Genomic DNA, 24,411 nt, shown 5'->3' with positions numbered 1-24,411 from the left:
CGCCGGGCCCCGCGCCGCGGGGAGAGGAGAGGGAAGGGAAGGGAAGGAAAGGAAAGGGAAGGGAAGGAAGGTCCTTTATTCCGACTGCTGGTGACAAAACCACGCGTGTACAAATAGAGCGGCACCGCGGGGACACCCCGGCCACCAGGGCAGCCCCGCGGCTCTGCCAGGGCCACGGGAGCAGGGTCCGGAGGGGACAGCACAGAGGAGTCCATGCGCCAGCAGCCCCAAGGCCACACAGTGAGAGATAAATACGGGTCCTGTAACAGCACTGGGATCCAGGCAGGCGGAGGGGGCGTTTGCTGGTGTTCATTGTCTTCTGCTGCTGAAGAGGTGCTGACTCCAGCAGGTTGCCATCACTCAGCCTTGTCCTTGGCAAGGACAGGAGACGGCAGTGTTTGTGTCCGAGGGTCACAGCCCACAGCGAGCCAGGCTCGGGGGTAGCACGAAGTAGCTCCATGTCACAGGACAGCAGGGCAGAAGAATGGGAAACAGCTGAAGATGATGTGATGAAACACAGAGCTGAGAAGTAGAGTTGCTACATTTGGACCTTACTGCTTCACGACCGCCTTCCTCCTTCATTTCTGACTACTAAACACTTGTTTTATTCTTCCTGAACCCTCAGATAATGGAATAAGCATCCCCAAGCACCAGAGAAGAGGCTGCTGCTCCTTTGCAAAAGAGACATTGAAAATCCTCAAGTACACATACAAGACATTTCCTACCAAAAACAGAGGACAAGGACAGAAGTACCCAGTCCATACAACAAGAGATGACCTTCCTTCACAAGGTGCAGTATGTATTCCACACTCAAGGCATGAAAATAGCTCTCCAGGAAGTTTGCTGGCATGGATCCAAAGCCCTTGCCTCAAAAATGTGAAAAAGACGTCCTGGTAATAAGAAGAAAAATACTGGAAAAAACATACTATGTGTCTGTGGGTTTGGTCCCTTTCTTTTTGAAGTTTTGAGCCAAACTTAGTATGGTCCCAACTTTTTTCTTTTTCCAACTCAGCACAAAATCTGAGAGAAGTAGTCTTTGATACCTTTTTCCTTGCTCAAACTCCAACTAACACTGAAAGCATCTCCTTTGCCTGCAGCACCAGGTTACAACTGACCAGTCGACTGTCAAGGATGTGATCCCAGTGGAATTTCTTCCAAGCTTACTGGCATGAGTAGCTTTGACCCATCATTAAAACACCAGAGCACACACTCCAGAAGGAAGCTGGTCTGCTAAACCATGTTTACCAAAGAAATCATCCCTGCCACAAGGAAAAGAGGCTTTATAGAAAGTACCTAAGAGAAAAGGAATCCTAGGAAAGCTACTAAAGTAGGGACAGGAGTTTGGAAATCCCTGACTTTATGGATTACAATCAACTTTTTCAGTGCTGGGTTGCCCTCTTGTAGGGACTTTCTTTTTCCTGCAGCATGCTTTTAGGGCAAAGACCTTCTGATTGGGCAAAGCAAACAAACTCAGCTAAAAACCGCAGGGTGCTACTGCTGCCTGCGAGTCTCCCGGTTTGCCTCCACTTCTCCCTTTTATTGCTGAATAGCCAACACATTCACCAGTGCGAAAGCAACCGCTTCCGTGCCGTTTCCTCGTCTCTGCTGCTGGTGCTGGCCAAGGACAGGAATTCCCTTTTCCTACGGGGACTGCCCCGGCAGCGCGCTCCCGCCGCCAGCAGATGGCGCGCGCGCCCCCATCGCCCCGTGCGCGCTCCCGCCGGCGCGCGCCCATCGCCTTTGAGGAACCTTTGCAGTGACAAGAGAAACAGATGGGAACCGTCACACTCCTAAGAAAAGCGAGAGGTTGCTTCATGTAGAAAGTGTGATGAAGTTTAAAGGCACCTGGATTTATACTACATACAAAATTCAGTTCAATATGCTAAAATTTGCCAGGGAATAGCGAGTAGGCTCTTCAGACACTATTTCTGAACACTTCAGGATGAAAAGCACACTTCCAGGTAGTTCTGCTTTGTGCTGAGTAACTTAGAGCAAAGCAAATGCTTCCCACCTCAGAGGCACAGCATGAGAGCTGTGGAAGGTGTTCACTGTAAGAGGCATCTCGAGGTCCACCTCAACAAGAGCTTTAACTAATCCTGAAAATCCTAAACAAGATTGCATTAGTGCCTGTGGAGATGCTGGAGGGGATCGATGGTGGCAGAATAGTTCATCTTTCCATCAGGCAGACCCTGCCCCTCCACATTCCCAAGACATTTGTTGTGGTTGCTTATGATTAATGCTCCACCCAGAACAGGTCATTTGTTGTGGTTAATCATAATTAAGTATCTTCCCAAGAGCTGGAGATTCATTCATGGCTGCTACCCCACACACTCTCACTGCTTACTCTGATGCCAGCTGATGTTCCACGCCAAAGTTACTTTCACTAATCTGGAAGTAAGGGCAGTGGTTTCCTATTGCTGTCTGCATTAACAGGCTCTAGGCTCTGATGTCCACCCCACTCGACCCTGCTGAAACACAAACTACACTGAATCCCTCTTAACACAACAGGTAACCATTGAAGAGTTAGGTTTTAATTGTCTCAAGAACAAATGGAACTAGCATTAGGAAAGGTCTCCAGTCTAGACACAACCTAACTCCCCTAATAAGAGACACAACTGACCAGCCCAGCATGGGGACAGGAAAAGTACCAGTCTTGAGAGCCAGCAAAACTGGCAGAAAAGGTTTTGATAGCTGAGATTTTGCACAGCTGGGAGCTTGCCCCAGCACAGCTACTGGCAAGACACAGATCCTCCTCTTCCCACTGCATGATGCCATTGCCAGATCCCAAACCCAGCTGTGGTATCAACCTGGGCAGCATGACTTCCTAAACCATGAATAAGCAGCTGAGCATGCAGAGCAGTGAGGCTAGTGTGAAAAAGAGAACCATGTACATTCTCACTTTCCAAGGATGCATAACACTGAGTGATCTGACCTGGGAACCTTTTAGCTACTAATATCTTCACTGCAACAAAGAAAATGAGCTGGTGCCTCAACAACTCTGACAGACCAGTCAGGTTTACAAGTACAGACTGAAGCCTAGGAAGCTCTGCTTCCTACTCATTTTTCAAGTGATTTTCCACATTCTCCCTTTTTCCTCTAAGCCCCACTAGAGTGACACCTTCACCCTAGCCAGGCTGACAATGTCCTGTCCACCCAAAAAGCAATACATTCTGTACCAAGGGCCAAAAATTCCTACAAAGGGAAGAAGGAGAAATGGTAAATATAGTGAGATTAACTTCAGCTCTAAGGTTGACCCCTGATCTCCAAAATTCAACAGTTTGTTCACAAAAGCTCAAACAGAAATGCTATCAGCGGGACAATCCCCTTTTCCCCCTATCTCATATCTCTAGTGAAATCTCTGGAAAACAGAGCTTAAATGTTCTTAGGGGCAGCTCAGGCCCTCAGAGGCAGATGGAATATTCCTGCACTGCTTAGAAGCCGAATTAGTCTCTTTCCCACTGGAGAATATTGGGATGCACCCTAAAAAACCATGTCAGCAATGCCACAAACAAAACCACTGCCACTGAAGAGATGATCTATCCAACTGAACAAAAGATCTGCTCTTCAAGCATCGCTGGCTACTGGAAGGGGTTAAGATTTTCCTGCTAAGAAATAGCTTAACACAAACAATCTGACCTGTTGAAAAAGGATATTCACCCAAGAGGTGAAACATCAGAAGCACTAAAGGTGCAAACTAACTAGAAAGACTAAGAGCAAGAATTGTCTAAGAGTCCCTCTGATCACTGACCTAACCAAGGTTATCAGAAGATAGCCAGGGACAGAGAAGGAGAGGCAGGAAACGCTGAGTCTCAGAGAGAGAGGTGTTGCAGGGAGATTTCCTTTCAGGAGCCGTCGTCTTTGCTTCATATTCTCAGCCTCATGCACAGAGAAAGTTTGGCAAGAAGCCTTGTTGCACGAGACAGCAACTCCAGTCCACTCCTGCACATCTGGAATGGTTAAGGGCATCAGAGCACCCAGCAGACAGAATGATTATTGTCCTCCATTGTAAGCATAGTCGGCCTTGTTGTGCATAATCAACTTGTTGTCCACAAAGTAAAAGCTGTCTGAGCGCGTCTCGTACGGGTTCTCCACCATCAGACGGACTGTGAAAGAGAGAGCTCCATTACCTTCAACAGCCACAGCCAGGATAAAAAGGACTCTGCCACTCCACTGGATTTACAAGGCTGATGCTCTGCCCTACCCAAGGAAGAGAAGCAAACTGCTCTTCTGAGCTTACTTCAAAGGCTGCAGCCTGCCCTTCCCCTTCTTCCCATTCACAGGACAAGTGCTGTCAAAAGCCAACTGAGGGCGAATGAAGAAACCTCACTCAAAATAAGCTTAGAAACTGCCAGAGCCATGAATGGAGCCAAGCAACCGTCACATCTGTAAGCAGAAGGAGCTCGTTTGTGGCACTCCCCACACATACACAGGTGGGATGAAACCCCTAAACCTTCCCCACAGCCAGGCAGCCCCAGAAGGGCCCCTGTGCCTCTGCTCCATCCACCCCCTGAGGTCAAACATACCCTGTGCAATCTGTATTTGCAGAGATCTTAGCAGGCTTAAAAACAAACCACAGGGAAGAACCAGTTCTGTTCCAAAGCAGAAGGCTCTAGCCCTAACAAGCAAGTGCCAAAAACAGATGGGTGGCTATAAAAAGAACCCTTTCTTTGGTGTTTTGTTTTCTTCTGGGCTACACTACAAGGCATCAGGCATGTCAGACCTGTGACTCTGATCAGTTCTTGCAGCCTCTGACTTAGCACAGGTTGTCTTAGGCTTTTATTTTCAAAGGAGGAGACTGTGCAGCACAAATCTCTAATTCAGAGAAGACTACACATTGCTAAACTGGGAACCTGTATCTGTTTGTTCCTGTCCCCTCAATCCCAGTCACAACTTCTTGAACAGGTAGAGGGAGAGAATGCATACACAAACAAAACACCATTCAGTGTGGCAAAGGAGGTACTTACTAAGGTCTTCTGAGAGCTGAGGGAATTCATAAATGTGTTCACATGTGTTCCTGCTACTGGGGATGCAGAAGCCAAAATCAAAATCAAAGTTCTTCAGCAAGCGATCTCGGAAGTAATGCCTCTCAATCATTCGGAAGTTTGACACTGGCTTTTCTCCCACTGTGAATTCCACTCTGCACGGAAGAATCAGGAAAAAAACAGCTGTTAGAAATAACAGAGCCTTGGGCATGAGGCTACACAAGAGTTCTCTACAGAGAGTTTGATATTTGTAGTCTAAGATCAGCTCTCTCTAGTCTTCAACCCAGTTTTGTTATGAACTGTCAAGTAACACTTTGTAAACATCCAACTCTCCCTTCTCTCCATGAGCTCATACTCACGTTGCACCAACAGTCCGCAGACGGAGAAACGCTGGGGTGAACTGGTACCGAACAAAGCGCCCTGCACTTGCGTCCAGCTCAGTGCTGTCATCCTCATCCTCCTCAGCGTGCTCTAGAAAACACCAGCCTGGAGTTACTCTGCTCAGAGTGCACACCTGAAGTGACACTGCCTAGTGGGTGTATCAGGACAAGAGGCCTACTGCTTAGGTACTGAATGTAAACACATTTAATAATTGGTCTGAGACTTACACTGGCAAGAAGTAAAAGAGAAAAGACTTGCTTTGACAGTTGGCCCAGCCATGGTGGCTCCAGAACTGGAGCCACCCCTCCCCTCAATCTCTCCCCCTCACAACTACCAATCCACATGAACAAATCTCTTTTATAACCAGCCCAAAAAAGGAAAATTGCCAGTCGATAGGTCTCTCCCATCCAACAATAATCACATTTTTATCACAAGTTTCTCGGCATAGATAAACTCAGTCCTATGCTTAAAAGAGAGGAATTTAGTCATCAGGACATATACCAAAGGACCCTTCTGCTTGGTTTGCAGGGGTTGTGCATCGCAACCTCTCAGCTCTCTGAGTCTCTCTATCCTCCCTGCAACGTTTGCATGCTGTACCTGAAGCAGACGGCTTGGCAATTTCAAAAAGTACTGTTCCAGTTTCAAGGTCCCGGATCTTAAACCTGGTGAAGTCAATGTTGTAAATGTTGTCCTCAGGTTTGCATAAATAATCTAGAAGAGAGAGAAAAAATATAGTAACGTTTCAAAACACCTGAGACCACTTACCAATGAATTTCCCTTTTTGTTAGCCCAAGCCCGATAAGATATGTACTGCTCGTTATTTTGCAGAAGCTTCATGAAAGCAGGACAGAATTAAGGATGTGAGAAACAAAGACACGATAAGTGCCAGGTAGCAGAGCAAGAACGAGATGCGATCGGGACAGAAGAGCAGAGATCAGCAGCCCAGAGGAAAAACAAAAAACCAAAAAGCCTCAAACAAATCAAAACCCACAAACAACACAAAAGCCCCCAAACTTTCTGGAAGTTCTACGGGAGCTGCCGGCGGGCGCACCCCGAGCCGCCGCGTCCCCCGCCGGCAGCTCCGGGCCAGGCCCCGCCGCTCCCCACACCAAAGGCCCGGTCCCGGCCCCGGCAGCCCGGCCGGCAGAGCCCCCGCCGCTCCGGGCACCGGCCCGCACTCACTCTCCGTCACCCGGCAAAGCCCCAGGACGTGCTCGGGCCGGACGGTCTCCAGCGCCAGCAACTCGGACTCGGTCCAGGGCTGCCGCGGCGGCGCATCCGCCGATCCGCGTCGGCCCCGCAGGCGGCTGAGCGGCCCCGCGGACCCCGGCGGCAGCTTCTTGTCCGGCCCCGGCGCCGCCGCCGCCGCCCGCGCCCTGGAGCCGCTCATGGCCGCTGCCAAGATGGCCGCCGCCCGCCTCGGTAGCTATGGGAGCGCGGGGCGGGGCGGCGGCCGTTGCCAGGCAACGCCGCGCCCGAAGCTCAGCAGGGCCCGCCGCGGTCGCGCCCGGATGGGTGACCCGAGAGGCCGGCACAGGCACCGCCGGCGCGGCAGCCGCTCCGTCCGTGAACGCAGCGCGACAGGACGGCTGGGAAAGCTGAGTTACCTGAGGGAAAACAGCACAAGGAACAAACAAACCCGGCCACACTCCCGCTGCCCCCGGCCGGCTGCCAGCCCGCGTCCCGCTCCCGCCGCACCGCCTGGCCGTCATCCCTCGCTGGGCTCCCGGCTCTGAAGGCACGGCCTGAGCCCGCAGCGCAGCCGGTGACACAGAGCAGGTGTCCCCCGAGAATCCCGCTCTCTTCAGGGGACGGTGACGAGCACTTTTCGGGGAGGGGCAGCGTCAGCAGGAGGATGCCATGGAGGACACAGCACCGGGGACACCGCAGCTGCTGTCCCTGGGGAGCGGGACAGCAACAGGACCGTGTGCCCCCGGGTGGCAGTGGCAGACATCGGACGAGCCTCCCCAGCCCGATGGGAAAAACCGGGGAGGTCGCACTTGGAGAGACTCAAAGTATCAACACAAGGAGGAAAGAATGCGTTTCTTCGCAAAGAGGGGCAGCCCACCAGCCCGCAGCAGGCACGCAAGAGCTGCCAAGAGTCACCTGCAGCCCTCTGGGGAACTGGGGCAAGAACAACAAACATCTGCACCCTCTTTTCGGACTTCAGCCAACACTGAACATGCTCACGATGACTGGAAGCAGATTTTGAGCAGTGATTTGTGACACTTGCTGTGGCTTGTGAGCAGCACACTCCTCCTACTGCCAGCCAAATGCTATTTCAAAAAAACCGCCTGCACCAGTGCTCCTAAATCCTCCTTGCTGCATGGGCTTGGTGCCTCTATCCCTAAGGAAGGACAGACCCAGGCCTTCCAGAAAAGCACCTCCGCAAGAGCAGGCACCTGGAGCACAAGGCTGCTGCTTTCTCTCTGCTCCAGCTCCAGCCCCAGCTGCCTCTGACACGGTTTCAAGCTGACAGGGAGGCAGCTTGCAAAGCCCAGAAAGCAGATTACATCTCTCTGGTGCTCCGGCTCTGAGCAGGAAGCAACAACCACATCAGCACTTTTAAGAGGATGTTGTACCGTTCGATTTGCACTTTATCACTCAAAACAATGGGCAAGAAATCACCAGGGCTGTACTGGAGGCAGCAGCACGGTGTTACCCAGCAGTCAGCCAGGCTCAGCCTCCCTCGTGTGGGTGTAAACCAGAGGGGGCTCCTCTGCCCCCACCACCAGAAAAGAGGAACCATCTCATCCAACTGACAATATAATTTTGTTTATTTTCCTTTAGCACACTGCTGGTTAAACTGCCAGACAGTAGATTTCAGAACATTCCCTCAGCCAAACATCCTGGGAAAATTAAAAAATAAAATTGCTACCGTGTACCAAAAATAAAATAACCCACCCCATGCCCATCTCCCCCAAACTAGTCCCTGCAAGGCTGATGCAATCAGAAATAGGTATCTGTGCTTTTCACCTAGGGCCCAAGCTTGCTGCAAAACAAACTAAAAAAATGTCACTGCAAGTTGTTATAACACAAAACATTGGGCAGTAAAATAAAAAATCCTCCTCAAAAACCCTTTGTACTGGTGACATGTACAGATGGAGATTTCTCCTCACACTGCTTCAGCCTTTACAGGGAATGTACCTGCAGCTTTAAGCAGTTTGTGCTGTGTCCTTAATGCCAGTGGCACAGGTCACTTCCACACATCCCCAGGCAGGCACAATGGAGGGTGGGACCATGTGCCAACTGCTGCTACCCCAACAGGGCCCAAACACCACCACCACCTCTCACAGGCCTGGCTGCTGCCTCCTGGCATGGAGCACAGATCCTGCCTCTGCTCTCACAGGCTCCAGGGCGCCCTTACCAACCCAGCTGCTTCTCAAGTGGGAAAGCCCTGAATGCACAAAGCCCACGAGGAAACCACTAAAAATTCAGGCCCCCCACTTGCCAGCCAGTTTCCAGCCACTGCTTTGCTCCAGAACACCAGCTCAGGAACTGCCACAGTGTGACAGATCAGCCATGGTAGCACAGGAGAGCACATCCCCATTAAGTGTGACAGGGGACACCTCCAGGGCAGAGATCCTGCATTTCCTGGATTCACACTCTTCCCAGCTAAACTGGTTCAAGCTGTACTTTGCCCCTTGCCTTCAAATCTCCATCACACAAACTCTTTAGCAGAAACCTTTGATGTTTGCAGAAGATTATTCACATTTGCTAATCAGCCAGCACAGTTTCCAGGAGGGTGGAAAGCACTTGTTCTGTTCACTTTTTTTTTTTTTTAAATAAAGCACTTTTTGGAAAAAAAAATCAAAACCTATCAATAACCTGCAGTAGCATCCCACCAATCAGACTGGGGACAGCATCGTCACATCCCTCCCCACCCTCATCTTCCCCTCAATCTCCAAAAATAGTATTTAATATACAGCAATAAACTCTGAGCAAGCCAGAGTCCCGGAAGACATGGACCTGCTTTCACCTCTCCCATCCAGCCCAGCACCTTTCAATGCTACAATACTCCTGGGTCAAATCCATTTGGATCCAAGGTGAATGCATGTGCCCCAGACCTGCTGGGCAGCACGAAGCAGGGGTGCAGCACAGGAGGCCCATCTGTGTGATCACGTTTCTGAGCCTTCCCAGCTCCAGCCTGGCGTGTTTGTGCCGTTGAGAATATTTCTGTGAGCCTCTGTGGGACCAGCCTGTGGAGACAGACTGGTGGAACCAGGCCGACGTTAAAATAGCATCCTTGAATTGTATTAGGCTTTGGCATTTGTTGTGGAGATGCAGAAGTGCCAGTAGGTAAATCAGCTCAGTGCTGGCCCAGTTCCCATTTCCCTTGGATTCTCAGCAAGGATATTTCCCTCCCCATCATACGTGCAAGAAGCAGACAGATCTCTCCCACATTTGAGCACCAAACAGAGCCTGACACACTTGGTACTTCACAGCTGCTCAGAATCTGTCTCACATCAAGGGCTGAAGCTGCTCTCCTGGCTCTCTCCCTCCTGCTGTTTTCTATCAGCAACAGGCTCGTTCAGCCCAGAGTTCCTGTAGCAAGACACCTCCCTGGCTGTTGCAATCCTGTTTCAACTTAAAGGCCAAGGGACAAGGCACAGGTCCCTGCTCTGCTCAGACCTAAGCAGCACGGGGCAAGCCCTCAGTGAGCAAATCAGGGGTGCAGGACCCCCCAAGCCCCACTCTGCACCCAGAAGCTGTAAGTGCCAAACAGCTCCCAGGACCCAGCGTGACTCACTCAGCTCTGAACTGCACAGACGCCCAAGCACCAGACTGTCTGGAAGTTCTCCATCCTGCCTTCAGGCGATTTCTGGGGCACACCAGACCTGAAGGAGCTCTTCAAGTTCTTCTATCCCCTGCTAGACTTTTCTTCCATTGATTTCAAGGGCTGAAAATAAAGATACTTGCTCACAGTTCTCTACTTCAGCTGTGACCTCCAGAGCTGGCATCTGAGGACAGGGAGACAGTCCCCATCTGATCTCAAGGGCAGGGAATGCCTGTCCCTTGAAAAAAAGAAAAAACTCAGAAGCTCCTTAAAAAAAAAGAAGCTCCATCAAATAGACTTTTATTCAAAGCCTGAGACAAAGGCACCAAAAAGAGAAGGGAATTCATTTGGCTTTCTGTTCACTGCCACCTGGGACACTCAAAAGGGTCAGAGATGTTTAGTCACACACACAGAAGACTTCAATAGCCTGGCTTAAAGGAGGGGCTGATGGGACAATTAAAATACGCTTTGGAACCATTATTCTGAGGCTGGATCCGGGCCTGAATCATCATAGACAGTGATTTTCCCTTTATTAAGTGGAAGCTTTACTAAAATTGCTGTATCTGCCCCTCTCTACACAACATGAATCAAGCAGGGTCTGTTCTGACCCAGCTCCCCACACTGCTGCACTCCATCTGCCTGCTGCTGGCAGAGGAATCAGCACAAACAGGCTTGTCTCTGACCTCTCAGCTAAACAATGTCTTGGATAGTCCCTCAAACACCTATTCTGGAAAGCTACAGCCAGCCCAAACATTTTCTTTCCCTGGTCAGGACCAGGTACCTCATTACACCCCTGAGTGTGGCTTGCAGATACTAGACAGAGGTGGCCAGGGGAGCTGGAGTACTCCATTCCCAGAAAGGTGCTGACTGGCCAGCCCCCACCATCCTTGCTGCTCCCACATGCTTTGTTTGAAGGGTTCTTCCAAAGCAAACCTCTCAGGAGGGGATGGACCAGGAAGGAAACTGCTCACAGGACCTTAACAGGGTCAGGAACCCCCTAGAAACCAGCTTTGTAGTGAGAAGGATGCACAAATCCAGAGTCAAAACAACTAAATCGAAGCCATGATGGATGAACTGTTTCTCCTCCCTATTCTTATTCAAATAAGACAAATTCACTTGATCTGAGCAACTAGAACAAACTGGATCACACCCTGTACAGCTCTGCCTTGGGGCAGCTGATGGCACCAAATGGATGCCCTGGCTGCTAGGAGAGGCCAGCATAAACTATCCTAAAAGACTTGTCTCAAACTTCTGCACATCTAAACACACCCATGGTAGGCAAGGTGCTGAGATTACTGGGTGAGCCACAAGAAGCTGAGTGATTCCTTGCTTCAAGGATGCTCAAATAAAATGCACCCTAAAAGGCCTGGAGGAGAGCAGCTCCTTAGAGAGACGCCTGCTTTCAACCCCAGGTTCTTTGCTTAACAAATCAGCACAGTTCATGATTCTCAAACTGATAAAGATCTAAATGTCTCTTCAATCCAGTTAGAGCAATCCCAAAAATTCTGGAGAATTTCTGCAGGCAGTGTCACTGAACAAATCAGAGCTCATATTTTATAATAGTTTTGTAGGTATTAGGATTTTAACAGTAGCTAGAAGATGAAGCAGACAGCTTCAAGCTTACCACCTTTCATCCTAAGGTTTGTTCTTCAAGATCTGCTCTCTCTAAAGCCTGGATTCTCCTTTAACTGGGGCAGGAAGTCTCTTCCTTCCATCCCAAACTACCCCTTGTGCAGTTAGAGAGAAGATAATGAAGGTCCTGCTTGTTTTTCAGCTCACAGATACAGAATGAGGGTCAGGCCTGTAGCAGTGATGTGATCAGAAAGGCAAGGTTCAGTGGCACTGATGCAGAAAGCAGCATTTTGTCACCTCCCTCAGCTTCCACTCTGGAGACCCTGAGCTGACAGCTCCTATCACAGCTTGAGGGATAAGAGGAAGGGAAGCCTTCAGCTCTCTGGGCCCAGCAGAACAGAACAGGCTGCTCCTCCAGTTCCCTGGCCAGAAACTTGGTAATTCTGCTGGCCCTGCTCAAAGAAAGGCTGAGCCACTGCAGGGGATTGAACCCAGAAACAACTGCTAGGAAAACCCAGAGAGGCAGAGCAGCAGAGGTCACTGCTCAGTGCCACTGCTCCAGGGAAAGACGGAACACTTCTGAGGACAACGGGGAGAGCGTGAGGTAAAGTGCTCTGTGAGCCCAGAGCTCAGCAGCAACAAAGCTGATCCACAAAAACCCAACCCTGCCTGGGATGGATCCTGCTCCAGCACAGAACATCTCCCTCCTGGTCAGCCAGAAATGCTCAACATGTTGGAGGCCAAGATTGTGGGCAGGCAGTTCTTCAGGGCCTGCAGCTCTGGACCAGAAGGCACAGCAGTGGCTTTCTCTCTGTTCAGCCTCTGCCAGGCAGGCACAGGCTCTGCATGTGAAAACAGAAGCTTCTTGCAGAAATATCCCTGGGGGAAGCAGGTGACCTTGTCTCCCGTGCATTGCTCATTTCCAGAGCTCTGGATGAAAACAAACCACCTTGCTCTGCAGGACTGAAAAGCTGGACATCTGCCCCTTCACTACAGGGCCTGGATATGCAAACTCACTCACTGCAAACACTGACCAGCTCCACTTCTCACTGCCACAGGCAGGGCTGGTCCCTACAGAGGGAATGAGAGACCACAGGGAGCATCCACCAGGTTGCTCTGCTCTCTGTCCTACAGCACAGGTTGTTTAGTCACAGAGAAAGGAGCTCACCATGAGGAAGGTAAAGGAACAAGCCCTGAACCTCCTCTTTAGTTCACCTGATTCTCAGCTTCTTTCAAAGCAGAGGTCACTTGCTAGGAAAGGCAAAACAAGGAACTGGGCTTAAAACAAAACCTTTGAAAATAAAAGGATATTAAAGGAAAAAAAAAAGCCATAATCAATACAGAAAACAAGTGCATCTGATCAGACGCTAACAACGTCAGCCTCTCGCAGGCTACAGCAGAATCCCTCTGCGATGGAACAAACATTGCAATTGCCAGACTAGGAAAGTCTCTCCCAACTGGTGCAGCAAATCAGGCCAGATAAATCCCTCTGCTCCTGGCACAGCTTGCAGTCTTAGGAGGGAACTGTCTCCACGGAGGCTGGTCTGGAGCCTTGGTATCTTTATGCAGGCGAGTACCATACACTGTGTTGCACACGTTCAGGGAGATGCTGAGCCAGGCTCTGTCCTCTGCAGTCGCTTGACACCCAACAGCACCACAACACTTCCACACTCCTGGACAAAATGTGTACCCCGGCCTTGTTTTAAGAATTGCTTTCCTGCTTAAGGAACCGTATTCCACCCAGTAAAGGCAGAGATCCTACAGCACATGGCTTTCTCTCAGTGTGGGACACGGCCCAGGACTGGCAGCCCCAGCTTTCATGGCCCAAAACACACCCAGCCAGGACTCAGTTCACTCTTGGATGCCCCAGGGAGAATCAGAGGCTGCACATGGTGCGAAGGGGAAGGCGAGGGCCTTGCTGCTTGCTGGCAGGGGGAAGGTAAGCTCCCTCTTACCTGGACCTGCTATTCATTGCTATTCATTCCAAATGAATCATCTCTTTTTTTTTTTTTTTTTTCCCTTAAATTATGAACAATATGGAGAAATTGAAAGCAACCATATTTGGTCCAACTCCTTCCCTCCCAGCCCCTGGGCTGATGCACTGTGGGGCTTGCTCTCACAATCGGCAGAGGCAGAAGAGGGTAGGAATGAAGACACCGAAGGCCACCAGTATAGGAAACATGAGGCTGCTGTTGTCCGAGGCATAGGGGTTTGGTGTGCGTGGGCCTGACTGAACCCGGTTCTTATTTGCCTGTTTTTTGACACTGGAACCATCATCATAGTCATCTTCATCATCATCTTCCTCTTTTTTCTCCAGGCCTGGGTGTGGCTGCAGCTTTGGAACATCTGTTGAACAAGACAAAAGGTGGCAAGCAGGCAGGATGTAAATTTGGAGTCCACTCGAGACACTTCCTTCCCCTCTCCCCAGTCCAACATGAACATCAGCCAGAGGGCACCTGAGACCCCACCAAAACCACAACCAGAACACCCCAGAAGAGAGGAATATCTTCTACCACAGAGGATCACACCACTATTTATTTTCTTTGCAAGATAAGAGCTTCCAAGGATCCAGCCTGCATAAAAACTTAATCCTTCCACACCATCAATGTGTCACACAGAAAAGTTAATGCACAAAAGCACACGTAGAGCACACATTCAGATACTGCAGCTGCTCAGTAAGATCTAGTCAAGAACAAGCACCTGCAGGACCAGCAGATGCAGGTGCAAACAGGAACAGAAACATCCCTTTTCAGAAGCAGTCCTACTCCACATCACTGCACCCCTCAAAGCTAGAGCTGGGAGAGCAGCATGGCCAAGCCCCACTCAAATCCAGCCTTCAGAGCCTTGGGCCTGAGCTGCAGGTGCCAGCTGGCCACAAGGTTCTTACCAAATCTTCACCAGCACCTGACCATCCCATAGTAAAGCAAATTGATGTTTTGGTCAGAGAGGGAACCTAAACCTTCCTAGTTCAGGAGCTAGAGGGGCTCCAATTCCAGTTCACTTATAAAGAGGGTGATAAAAGAACAAGGACCTTTCCAGCACTCCCTGGAGCTATCCAGAGGAACTGGTATCTGGGAAAAAAATACTGCCTTGTCCTAAAGCTGAAAAGGCAAAACAAAGCTCCAGGTAAGACATATTTAAGCACTAGCTAAAATAGCTGAAAATTATTTGTCTGCAGGGCTGCTGCTGACATCCAAGGCCAGAGGGTATTTATCTGTAGCTATAAGCTGAGACTGACCAGACATGTTCCCCCACATACAGGAAATTCCAAAACAAATTGATTTTTCTCACTCCAGAATGACACAAGCTTTGTGACTTAGAGGAGAATGAGGACAGTGCACACCTACTTCACTCTGCAACCGCACTCTGTGGGAACTCAGTGAAAGAGAAACAATTTTGGCAGATGTGGGTCAGAAAAGCTATGATCTCATAGTCTGAGAAGCAACAGGCTGCTCTCCAAGGGGGAAGAGCCTTCTGGCTCAGAAACTGTGCTTACCTTCCACTGTTCCTTGCAGGATGTATAGGGCACAGATTTTTGGATTGTCATAGTAGCCCTAGAAAAAGCAAAAGCAGCAGTCAGTGCTGGGGCTCTGAGATCAGGAATGGTCTCCCCAGCTACCAACAGCTCTCCTCCTCCAGCACAGAGCTGCACATGACTGAGTAAGAAGGGGAAAGGCAAGATCAAGGCTCTGCCCTGAAAAGCTTATTACCTTTACAAACTCAATGTGGAGCTTTCCTGTGAATGTTGAAACCTCTCCCTGGACACTCAGTTTTCCCTTTTTGATACTCATGGGAATGATCTCATCGTGAGCTGTGCTGTGCCCAACTCTGTCAAAAATGTCCAAGTCTTTCACCACCACGTGGCCATTCAAGCGAACATCAAATACCTTCAGGGTGGAAGAAATGACAGAGAGTCAGAGCAGATTCAGGCATGTGACAGTTGAAATGGGAACAGAACAGGAAAGGTCTCTGCTTTTTATGCACCCAGAGCCAGAAAGCATTGTAACATGTCCTGGCCCACTCCTTTGGCAAGGATTCAAAGCCAAAAACCAGCCAGGTAAAGACACTAAAGCATTAACAATGCTTCCAAATACCCTGAAATCTACCTCCTCCTTTTAAAACAGCCCCTACATCTGCTGTTCAGACCTGAGGACAGCACATTTTTATTCTAGTTTATTCATGCTTCTCTTTCACAACTCTTCCCCTGTCTGAAGACCTGTTCCTATCACTCTGGGGTGGCTGTGACACACCACACCCTAGGGAATGAAGCCATTTCTAACTAACAGCCTGCAGCAGAACAGAGAAGAGGAAACAAGCTGGTGAAGAACACAGGGTTTGAAGGAGGTAAAATGTTTAACTGCTAACCACATCTGTGAACTCAGAGTGAAAGTCCTTGTCCGCGCTGTAATGACTCAAACTTCACGCAGCACCTGGGGAATCCCAGCAGAACCACATGAAGAAAGAGGAACCAAAGATACCTCAGCCCTTCAGTTTAATCTGAGGCTGCTTTTTGCATCCGTTCTGTAAGCTAGCCCCACCAGTTCTGCTCCCTGAAATACTTCTCTGGCAGGAAGGCAGCACAGTGCTTAAGGAGATCTGCCCTAAAGAAGCTGATGGAATCAGGGGAAAGCCAGACTAAAACCCAAACCACTCCTACCCCAATTTATCACAGGACTTTGAGTTCTGCTTGCTTCTGTTTCCACTTCTGTACATGAGGGGTTTCAAAAATGGACAAGGATTATTCTTCTCTAAAAAGCAAAAAGCAGATGAATTTACCTCTACTTTCATGATCAGACTGAACCAGTATCAAGTCTTACTACATTTGTAAAAATTGTTTTGAGTAGGCTATTTAACCCAGACCACCTCCCTGCTTCAATCGATGCAATACTTCCTCCAGCATAACTATGCTGTCCAGTCAGAATCGAGTGTTCAAGAAAAAGGAAAAAAAAACTTCTCAAAGCTAGCACAGCCTAAACAGGTTGTAAAACTCTATTGCTAGTTATGTTTAGTTGCTTATGTTTGTTTGAATACTTTAAGTTTTCCAGTCCAACTGTACAGCTAGAATGTGGAAAAGAGCTCTAAAGGTTCAGAGCCTGGCAGAGGTTGGGACCTCAGTTAAGTTATTCCTTCCTCCAGCGTGCAAAGCACCAGAGGTAACCTGAGCAGACACAGTCCTAGCCAGGAACTCGCATCAGAGACACACAAGGAGCTATTGCTTACCTTCTGTTGAGACTGTGCAAAATAGACCTCTGCAAACTTCAACACCAGCACATAGTCACCCTCCTCTTTGATGGGAACTTCGTAGCCAAAGGTTTCCTCATTGTAGCGCTCGGTCTGGTACAGAATCTGGTCCTCTGCGTTGGACCTCAGGATTGGCAGCTTCATACCATAGTCAGAGGCTGGGTTTTGAGCAAAAAGGAGTGAGAGAAGGGTTACATTGTGAGGAAGAAACATTTTATATATTCTTGAAGCACTTAACTCCAGAAGTGGCATTAGCACTTGCAACTCATAAGACCTCCTCAGTCTCCCCTGCTTGTTCTGACCAGGTGGCAGCACTACCAGGGCAGAAGCACAACAAGCCAAAGCCCCAAAATTCAAGAAATGTAAGAAAACGTGTCTGGAGACCTGCTGCAGTCTAAGACACAGTAAGCTCACTCTCACCATTTCAGAAAGAAAAGTCTATTTCAAAAATATTACACAAAGCCAAAGGACTTGGCCATTGGCTCTTGCTTTAAAGAGAGAAAACACCTAGAATATTTTTACAATACTTTCAAATTTCAGACTCCAAGTACAAAACTAAAACAGCTGGCATAGGATTGACTCAACTTATTGACGCAACAGATTTGAAGTTAGCAGTTGATAGCACTGGGTTTTAGAGACTCATCCCCCTCAACAAAGAACTGGGGAATGGCAGAAGGGTGAAAAGCATTAGGCACCTTACAAAGCCCTTTCTCCTCACCACAGGCCCACAATACCTGCCAGCATGAAGACGGGATGAAGGAAGCAAGAAAGATACACAAGCATTTCAAGAGCACCAGCAGCTCCATCAGCCGATGTTCCCAGAACCACCCAGCTGAAATGGGTGCTGTCTGCAGGCATGCAAAGAGCCCCCGAGAAGGGCCCAAACAGTACAACAACTGACAAAATAAGAGAAATCACAAAATTTGCCTCTTTTCAGTGTTTCATCACCTCTACAGCAGCCCCCGACAACTTTAACCCCACTTGGTTTGCTACTGTATCAGGGTTCCGGTATAAATGCAAACTGTTGCAATGCCTCCAGGGCTGCACATCAAACAGCTCCCAGCGAAGCAGGGGCAGGAGGGACGACTGTGGACACCATCCATCCACTGGCACTTCAGGCAGAAGTTGATCCAGACGAAGCTCTCTGCTGACACTTACCTCTCCCAGCCCCATTTCCATGGGAACAGACACTGCACTGGCCAAGACAAAGCAAGAGCTACTAACCCAGCACACGTTGCCAAAGACAGAGCCAATGCAAACGAGTGAGAGGAAATTAATGCCAGTTCTTAGTCTCCTGTTTCACACAGAGCTGCTCAGGCAATCTTCCACTTCTCTTTACCACTCGAAATTGGGCATAAAGACTGAGGACTCTAACCACCAGAAATACAGAGGGTGAAAAGTTTAACCTGTCCTCCCACACAGATATTTCTGGCCAGCTACAGATTACAGTGATAGCAAACCAAGGACTCCACAGAAGGCTGCTCCTATTAAAGGAAAGCCTGCACAGGAAGAAAGTCCTTTAATAGCCAAGAAGGTAACTGGAGAGGAAGACCTGTCACCTGCATGTCAGAGCTCTGTTGACAAGAGCTGTGGAAGCAAGATGGATTTTACAGCACGCTGGGTGCTCACAGGGAGCAAGCAGTACACACCAAGCTGTAACTCAACTATGTTTGGCACCTGCCTATTCTGTAATTGCCATCAGCACAGTCAGTCCTTTAGGGCACAGCAGCTGAATGGAGGCTTGAGAAAAAAGGTTTTAAATTGCCCAGAGGCAGTACAGCCCAGAATTATTATCCCTAGGTCATTTCCTCCCAGTCAGCCATACATTTCTGCTATAGCCCTTACATGCCTATCAACACAGAGAGGAGCCCAGAGTAAATGAACAATGCTGCAATAAAAAGCCATTGAGGGAAAGGCAGCTGAGAGCTCAAAGGGGTAAAGTCTCCACTGTGCCTGGCACCACTGGCTGATGCAGGATTACTGTAACAGCCTGCTGCTCAGAGGAAACACCACGGGCTTTCCACAAAGGAAGTGCATGTTACAATGTGCTTGAAAAAGACCCTTTTTTCTCTTCAACTCAGAAATAAATAGTTCAAGTCCACAAGGACATTCAAGTCACACATATGAGAGGTCTATGAAGGGAAGCTGACCTACAGTGATCAGGGCACCCTGTGTGACTGGAGCAGCAGCTTCCATGGGTATGAAAAAACCTATCAGAATTTAAATGTGATCTCCATTGTAGCCAAAAGGCTCTCCATTTGGGATGGCACTCATGCAGGACAAGCAATAACAGTTCCAGCTGTATAGCACAGGAAAATCCTCACCATCCTACATGGAAACAGCAAAGGTTAGACTGAAAAATGAACAGAGAGCTCATCTCCACATTCCACCACTCACCTGTAACTGACAGCAGAGCAGTTCAACACAGCTAGATTTTCATTATATAAGTGAATCAACTAAGTTTTGGTACACCGATTATCAGAAACATGCACAATTCAAACTGTGGTGGTCTTGGGGGAAGTAGGAAAAGGTAATCCAAGTGCAATTAGCTTCCCATCCTGTCCTAAATAGTAGGCTGAAGATTTTACTGACTTGGTAGTTAGAGCAGCCGATGATTTCCCATCTGCCTCTACTTCTGCTCGTGTCGCTGCCCTTGAACAGCCAGCCACGGACTGGGGCATGGAGCAGACCAGCCGGCTGTACCTTCCCCCTGCGGGGCCCAGCACCGGGGCTCCAGCGAGCAGCCTGTGCTCTTCGCTGTCGGGTCCAGAATGCTGCAAGCATCAGCCCCCATCGTGCGCGACCCAGATCCGGCTGCAGAGGGCTGGAAAAGCTTGTTCCCACTGCACTGAGCGCGCTGCGCATTGGGCTGTGAACCGGCGGCTCCTGCTGTAGAACACGGGCTCTTCAGCGGAAAACGGGAGAGAAAAAGAGACCGGCGGGCGCACGCGGCAGGGCTGGCAGCTCGACTGCTCCGGCCGCCTCTCCAGCCGAAATCCCACTGCAACCCTCGCGGAGCCACTTCCCCTCCGGCATTACACAACCCCGCGGGCCGAGGGCAGAACACCATCCCGCAGGGCTCATCCCGCCGCCTCTGGGGCCCCGGGCCCGCACCGCCACGGGGACGAGGGATGCAGCCCCAGCTGGGCCCGGCGGGAGAACAGGGGTGGCCGTGGTCCCGCTGTGACAAGTGCCGGCGCTGCCTTCGGACCACGACCGTCCCCGGGCGGCTGCGGGAGAGGAGCCCCCGCCGTCCTGCGGGGACACCCACAGACCCGCCGGGACTGCAGCGGGCAGGACGGCGCCGGGGGCGCGCGGGTCCCGGCCGCCGCCGGCACAGCGGGACCCCGCAGCCCCAGCGGAGCGGAGCCGAGCGGGACCCCGCGAGCTGTCCCGCCGAAACCCCCCGGCCGCGGCGTGTCCCCCGCCCTCACCTCGGCCCACGCGGCCCTCGAGCGGGTCCTTGCGGAAGTGGATGCCGTTCACGTCCACATGGGCATCGCCGCCCGCGTTGACGGCCCAGACGACGCTATCGGCGATGCCGCCCGCCGCGCCCCGCAACAGCAGCGGCAGCAGCAGCACGGGCGGCAGCAGCGGCGCCCCGCGCGTACGAGCGCCCACCATGTCGCGCTCCCGGCGCCGCGCCCGCCCCTTCCTGCCGCCGACAGGGGGCGGCTTACCCCGCTGCCGGGGCGGAACGAGCATCGGCCAATCCGCGCGCCGAAATGAGAATATTAATTACCTGCCCGCCTGCCATTAGACGGCCGCGGGCCTGGATCTGCATATTCATAAGGCGGCGGGCCAATGAGCGGCGGCGATGGGCGGGTTGGGCTGAGCGGCGCGGGGACAGCGGCGGGAGCGGCGCGGGGAGCCGGGTCCCTGCGGGCCGGGGTGCCCGGGGCCGGTACCGCTCGCGCAGGGAGCGGAATGGGTGTGGAACCGGCTCCCCTCGGAAGGCGCGGCGGGGACGGACGAGGCTCCCCAGCGCCGTGTCCGCAGCGGGGACAGCCCGGCGAGCTGGCCTGAGCATCGGCGGCTGGTGGGCAAAGCCCGCCCCTCCGCGCCGCCAATCGCGGGGCTCCAGCGCGGCGGAACGCGGAGCACGGCGGGGCGGCGGCGGGAAGCGCAGACGGAGGGTTGCCGCGGCAACGGGCGGCGCTGCGGCAGCGCGGAGCGGAGCGCACCCGGTGTGCTCGGGGAAGGGGCTGGAAGCGGACCCAGGGCAGCGGGAGCTCCACCGCTGTCGGGGGCGGCTCCTCGGCACGTCCCCGGTAGCTCCGTGCCCGCTCTGCTCTGAACAGCGGCTGCCAAGCCCCGCTCGCTGCCTTGGCAGAACTCGCTGGTTCTCCCGTTCGCCGCTGCCATGGAGTAAGGGAATAGGCAGCTGCCGTCCGCCCGGTAAGGAGCGAAGCGGCCGGTGGCGTGCGAGCACCTTGCACCGGAATAATCTGCGGGCGAAGCAAAGCGAGCAGTGAAGGGGAAGGCAGGGAGGTGACCGTGACACTGCCAGTGGGCTGAGCCCTGGCTTGGACTTTATAGGAGAATGTAAAATCCTGGGTTTGTTTTCTGGAGGACCTTGGCAAGGTCTTGGGTGGCTGGAGCGAGATATTCCAGGGGGAGGTCGAATGAAACTCACTCTCTACACAAAGGGGGAACAAATAACTTAATGTTTGCCCTTCTGTCTGATCACGGTGTTCCTTGAGGCATCAGATACCGGCCAGGCCTCAGGACTGCACTCCTGGCACCAGCTGCATTAGCAGGGGCTGCTTCAAGTGCCAGTGATATTTTATTAATTCAAGTCTTTCACAAAGCATTTGCTTCTATAAATAAAGACTTGGTGCTGCAGACTGGGAATTAAATGCATTTGTTGCTTTTGTAATGCACCTGTGGGCCTCTTAACCAGACACAGTCTTGGAGAAGTGAACTGTTTGGCAGAATGTAACTACCCACCCCCTGCTCCCCAGTCTGCTCTGCCCAGGCTGGAGGAGATCCCAAAGCATGTTCCTGCTGCTGTCACCTCAGTTCTTGGGCTCATGATATAACTGGGCCAAGACAGACATGGCACTGCTGCACTCCCACACCAGCACTGCTGCAAGGAAGGGGTTCCTAAAACTACAGTGTGCCTTAGGAAAGCACATCCAGATTAGTAGCATGAAATGTGTACACTTTGCATCTCCCCAGATTCAGCCACCTCACGCTGATTCCTGGCAAATCATCTCAGCGTTACAGACCCCAGCCCTGGCAGCATCTGATCAAATCCAGGCTAATCTCCTGTATCCCTGCTGTGTTTGTGACCTGTTGGGCGTCCCTCAAGTTCTGTTACCAAAGGAGTGCAAGCAGCCATGGCCAGGACAATGCTGTCCAGTTGGTGAGGTTGAGGGAGGCCTCTTTAGAGCTCATTTGTGCTGATTACAAATGATCCTCCCTAATCCTACACTTTCAACTGTGATGTGTGGGTGAGGAACACAACTTTGAACCACATAAAGACTTTAAGTGTTACCAGGTATTGCCAGGGTGAGCATTTTCTAAAAACTAGCTTGGATGATCACTTCCCAAGAATCAGTCATGCATCACAAAGCAGGAGGGATTAACTGAGCAGCAGTGAGGAGGGACAGTGGCTGTGCTCATCTGGGGCAAGAGGAGCCCCTCACCCTGGCTCACAGGCTGGCCACAGCTCCTGGCAGAGGATGGCAGGTGCTGTTTGCCCTGTGTTTGTGGTGTCCTACACTGCTGTCCCCAATCAATACTTACCGTCACACCAGCAACTTGATGACAGTTTGTGCCCCAGATGTCAGAGGCTCCACCCTTTTACTAATCCACTGAGCCATCAGTCAGTCCCTTGATGCAGGCTGGATTTACACCACTAACCTACAAGTGAAAGGCTCAGGGTCATTTTCTAAATCCCTTGACCTCTCCCTGTCCCCTGGCAGCTGTGCCAAAATGACTGAATCAGTCCTGCCTGGTCTACCTAGCACCCTGATTGTTCATGAGCAGACGAGGGGCACATGGTTAGGGTATTAGCCATTCACTGCTGGAAAATGGGAGCAGCATTTGGGATGTCCAAAAAGAGCAGCAAAAAGATGTGGGTTAGAAGCAGGCCTTGTGGCTAATGAGGTATCTAAGAAACCAGTGTGAGCCAGCCCCACTGCCCCATAGCCCTCCCAAATGGCACAGGGCTACAAGGCTCAGGTGCCCACAAGGGAACAGCTGTGCCCTGCCATGCAGAGCTCCTTGGAAGCAGCTCCCTGGTACGAAATTGAAGATAAGAGCAAAAGGATTATCTCTGGAATTAGATTATTTAGATTGGACCTTTAATCTCTACCCATGTCTACACAAGGAAATAGTAAAACTCCCTGGGATTATTTGGGGTTTGTTGTGAAAGTAGAATCAGGCTAGCAACAGGAGCTCAAGAGCTTCTGCTGGAAGAAAAAAAAAAAATGAAGGCTTTTGAGACCTGCCCTGTCTGACCTGTTCACTGTATCATGGTGAGACCTGGCAGAACAGAGCTACAGATGATTTGGCAGACTCAGCTTTCCTCAGAAGTAGCTGTGGTTCCAGGACTGCCTCTGCAATGACACAGAGGTGTCCTGCAGCCAGCCTTTGCCTAGTACTCCTGGGATGACAGGCACAGTTCTGCCACACCACAAACACAGGGACCTGCTCAAGCAAATGTGGCCGTGGTTTGCAGGGAAGATGCCCAGCCACTGTGATGCTGCACTGTGGATCAGCCCAGCCTCCAGACATGTGGGAGCCATTTTCAATAAACACTGTCCTGCCATCTGACGCTGTGGGCAAAAGATGTGACTGCTCAGGGCAGGGTCTGGGCAGGAGCAGGCAGAAGCAGCCAGCACACTCGTGGCCTCTGACTATCCCCTGGGCTCCTGCAGGTTGGTTGTGGCACAAGACATACACCCAGCCATGCCCAGTGCCCAAGGCAGGCACAGCACCCTGCAGCACACAGGCAGCAGCACAGCTGTCCTGCTCCACAGGCACAAGCAGCTCCTTCCTCAACAGGCTCCACTGTAAGTGAAGCACAGTTGTGTACCAGCACTCCCTTTGGCAGACAAGCCTGCACATGGCTTCCCCTCTCCAGTATTACCCTAAACACATTTGTAACATACCAGGACTCTGGACTCTGTTCAGTTTATCACCCTCATCTCCAATATCACCCTCAATAATACAGCTTCTGAGCCAGTAAATGTGGAGATCTGTAAATAACCATTTCCCAGTTTCTTGGCTCACACCCACATTTCCAAGATGGGACCAGCTCCATAGATAAACACACACAGTGGGCATACACCCACTTGCATACAAACTCTTCTATTGCTTCACTCCCAGGTACCTATCTGCACTCCTTGCTTTTATGTGCACACACACAAACCCTTCCTAGTGCACACACCTGTGCAAACACAAGTAAACATGCACACACACACACAAATATAAGGAGAAACAGTTTTT

General features: G+C 51.0%; 2 protein-coding genes across 2 annotated transcripts; both read right to left on the bottom strand.

Annotated features, from left to right (window-relative positions):
- Positions 1-56: 56 nt before the first annotated feature.
- UNC119B (unc-119 lipid binding chaperone B) lies at positions 57-6,754 on the bottom strand. Its single transcript, XM_036393384.2, has 5 exons — positions 6,546-6,754; positions 5,961-6,074; positions 5,342-5,453; positions 4,965-5,137; positions 57-4,103 (listed from the first exon to the last, which is right to left on the bottom strand). The coding sequence occupies exons 1-5, from the start codon at positions 6,751-6,753 to the stop codon at positions 3,991-3,993; spliced, it is 720 nt and encodes a 239-aa protein (XP_036249277.1). The 5' UTR covers position 6,754; the 3' UTR covers positions 57-3,990.
- A 1,368-nt stretch (positions 6,755-8,122) lies between these two features.
- Positions 8,123-20,577, bottom strand: MLEC (malectin). Its single transcript, XM_036393255.2, has 5 exons — positions 20,388-20,577; positions 16,933-17,111; positions 15,423-15,599; positions 15,209-15,266; positions 8,123-14,058 (listed from the first exon to the last, which is right to left on the bottom strand). The coding sequence occupies exons 1-5, from the start codon at positions 20,575-20,577 to the stop codon at positions 13,829-13,831; spliced, it is 834 nt and encodes a 277-aa protein (XP_036249148.1). The 3' UTR covers positions 8,123-13,828.
- Between the last annotated feature and the right edge of the window lie 3,834 nt (positions 20,578-24,411).

Source organism: Molothrus ater, chromosome 18, assembly GCF_012460135.2.
Source record: "Molothrus ater isolate BHLD 08-10-18 breed brown headed cowbird chromosome 18, BPBGC_Mater_1.1, whole genome shotgun sequence".
Taxonomy (NCBI): domain Eukaryota; kingdom Metazoa; phylum Chordata; class Aves; order Passeriformes; family Icteridae; genus Molothrus; species Molothrus ater.
Note: the sequence above shows the minus strand (reverse complement) of the source record. Positions and strands in the feature narration are given on the sequence as shown.